At 50.2% G+C, this 2,487-nt stretch overlaps 1 protein-coding gene across 1 annotated transcript in view; it reads left to right on the top strand.

The window, feature by feature from the left end:
* The first annotated feature begins 2,254 nt into the window (after positions 1 to 2,254).
* MINOS1 (mitochondrial inner membrane organizing system 1) overlaps positions 2,255 to 2,487 on the top strand; it is a 24,288-nt gene continuing 24,055 nt past the window's right edge. Inside the window, exon 1 of the mRNA XM_006031481.3 lies at positions 2,255 to 2,367. Within this exon, the coding sequence (XP_006031543.1) occupies positions 2,301 to 2,367 (67 nt within the window). The 5' untranslated portion in view covers positions 2,255 to 2,300. The remainder of the gene's footprint in view (positions 2,368 to 2,487) is intronic.

Consider the following 2,487-nt stretch of genomic DNA (forward strand, 5'->3'; position numbering starts at 1 on the left):
AGGGAAAGAACTGCATTATCCCATTGGTATTTTCGTAAGTAACTTGATGCATGCCTCTCTTGGATGGATGGATGCTATAGGCAGTGATGTTTAATTTGAGAAAACTGGTGAGGGGGAAGGGGAATAATTGTCTTATATTGTTACTGGAATATAGTCCTCTGGGAAGGATTTTTAGAATGGTCTGCTATTTGGGGCAATCCATTACATTTCAACAGCAATAAACCTTTGCTGCTTAGAATTTTTTTGAAAAAAATCATTCATAGTGAGGGTTACGCAGTTTCCAGAAGGAGGTTTGAACTAAACCAAGATCACGAACTCTTCCATTCTTTCTTTAGACCAAAAACTGTAATGGCACAAAGGCAGTTTCCTAAGCCAGAGGCCACATCAGCAATAGAAAGCCCTAGAGAATACTGGAAAACCTGTAGGGATATTTTTACTTTCCATTCTTAGCTTCAGTCCTTTATTTGATAGATGCGATTTGATTTCTAGATCTTCCTCTGTGTGGTAGAGAAACCTCAATTCTGTGGGAAAGAAAATGGGATTTGTGACCCAGAACAATAAAGACACTATCTATGCTACAGCAGAAGCCAAAAAAAAAAAAACCCAAGGCAAACCCATGTTACCCAACTGCTCAGTGTTCCTTTAACAAACATGAACACTCCTTGCCCCACTCTCCCCTCCCAAATCTGTCCTTTAAATTATACCAATGCTTGTTTAGGAGGATTTTCAAACATAAATCCCTATTTGTGTCTTGCTGTCGCAATAACCAGTTACGGAGCCGTTGATGTGTGAACCCCCAACCCTTCCTTTGATCCAGGTAGGCAGACTCCTGTGTCTGTGAACAGAAATGGGGAGCAAAACTCAGCAGAGTGTCCTAACTACAGGCAAAATGCTGTTTCGCTTAGCGCTATTTTGCTCATTTTAAATTGATATGTGATTTCACTTAGCCCTCAGCGAGTTTCGTTATACTGCTCGCGGTCGCCGTCTCGGGTCATTAAAAACAATTGCGGTCACCATCTTGGGTCGTCAGATACTTCCAGTTTCACTTAATGCTTGTTTCACTTAACACTCGTTTTTTCAGGAATCAACGAAGAATGCTAAATGGAGGTTGCCTGTACATGATTTCACTTAGCGCTCAGCGAGTTTCATTATAATCTTCGCAGTCGCCATCTTGGTTCATTAAAAACTATTGCGGTCGCCACCTTGGGTCGCCAAATACCGTCGGTTTCACTTAATGCTCATTTCACTAAACACTTGGTTTTTCAGCAACCAATGAAGAGCGCTAAGCGGGGATTGCCTGTACACGATTTCACTTAGCGCTCAGCGAGTTTCATTATAATCTTCGCAGTCGCCACCTTGGGTCGTCATATACTTCCGGTTTCACTTACCACTCGGTTTTCCAGGAACCTATTCAGAGCACGAAATGTGGGTTGCCGGTACGTGATTTCACTTAGCGCTCAGCAAGTTTCGTGATAATGTTCGTGGTCGCCATCTTGGGTCATTAAAAACAACCGTGGTCGCCATCTTGGGTCGTCAAATACTGTTGTTTCACTTACCGCTGGTTTTTGTCAGCCACCAATGAAGAGCGCTAAGCAGAGGTTGCCGGTACGTGATTTCACTTAGCGCTCAGCGAATTTCGTTATGATGTTCGCGGTTCCCATCTTGGGTCGCCAGATACCATCGGTTCCACTTAACACTCGTTTCACTTAACGTTCGTTTTTCAGGAACCAATTCAGAGCGCGAAGCGGGGGTTGCCTGGGCTACCCAGCGAGGATAGCGACAGGTCCCCGTAGCGCCACGCTACCACGTTGACATGCATTTGGACTCCAGCACGTGCCGCTTCGCAGCACCACTGCACTCCCCAGCTCTTGCTTTGCGTCCCGGGGACCTAAGGCGAGCAGAAGGCACCTCACAAGGTCACTGGAGGGGTTGAGGCCGGCCGTGACATGCCCCCCGGCCTGTGTCTCCGGTGGGGCAGCACCAGGCCCCGCGGGCGGATCTGGATTTTGAACAGGGGAGTGCAGATGACGAGCCGCATCCACCCGTCTCCAGCAGGGTCTGTATGTGTTTCCCCAACTCTTGAATAAAGGGATTAAATGGGGTGGGGGTGAGGGCCAGGCTCTCCAGTGAAGGAGCCATGGAGAGGGGAGGGGAGGGGAGGGAGGAAACCCTCCTTCGGTATTATTATGGGATGGTCAAGGTCAAGCTGGGGCGGGGGAAAGGTTGACTTCTCGCGAGACTCGCCGCGGCGCCGGCGGCAACTCTCGCGAGACTGAGCGGTGACGGGGGCTGGGAGCAAGATGGCGGCGGAGAGCGACCTGGGCAAGAAGTGGGACCGCTGCCTGGCCGACTCGGCCGTCAAGCTGGGTAAGGGCCGAGCGGGGCCCGTCCGCGCCCCCGGCGCTGTGAGGAGCGGGCCACGCTCCTCCATCTCCCCGCCCCCCTCGGGGTCCTGCCCTGCGGCTGGGGCCCGGGGGCACCTTGGGG

This window comes from Alligator sinensis, unplaced genomic scaffold (genome assembly GCF_000455745.1).
Source record: "Alligator sinensis unplaced genomic scaffold, ASM45574v1 scaffold1719_1, whole genome shotgun sequence".
In the NCBI taxonomy this organism is placed as follows: Eukaryota; Metazoa; Chordata; order Crocodylia; family Alligatoridae; genus Alligator; species Alligator sinensis.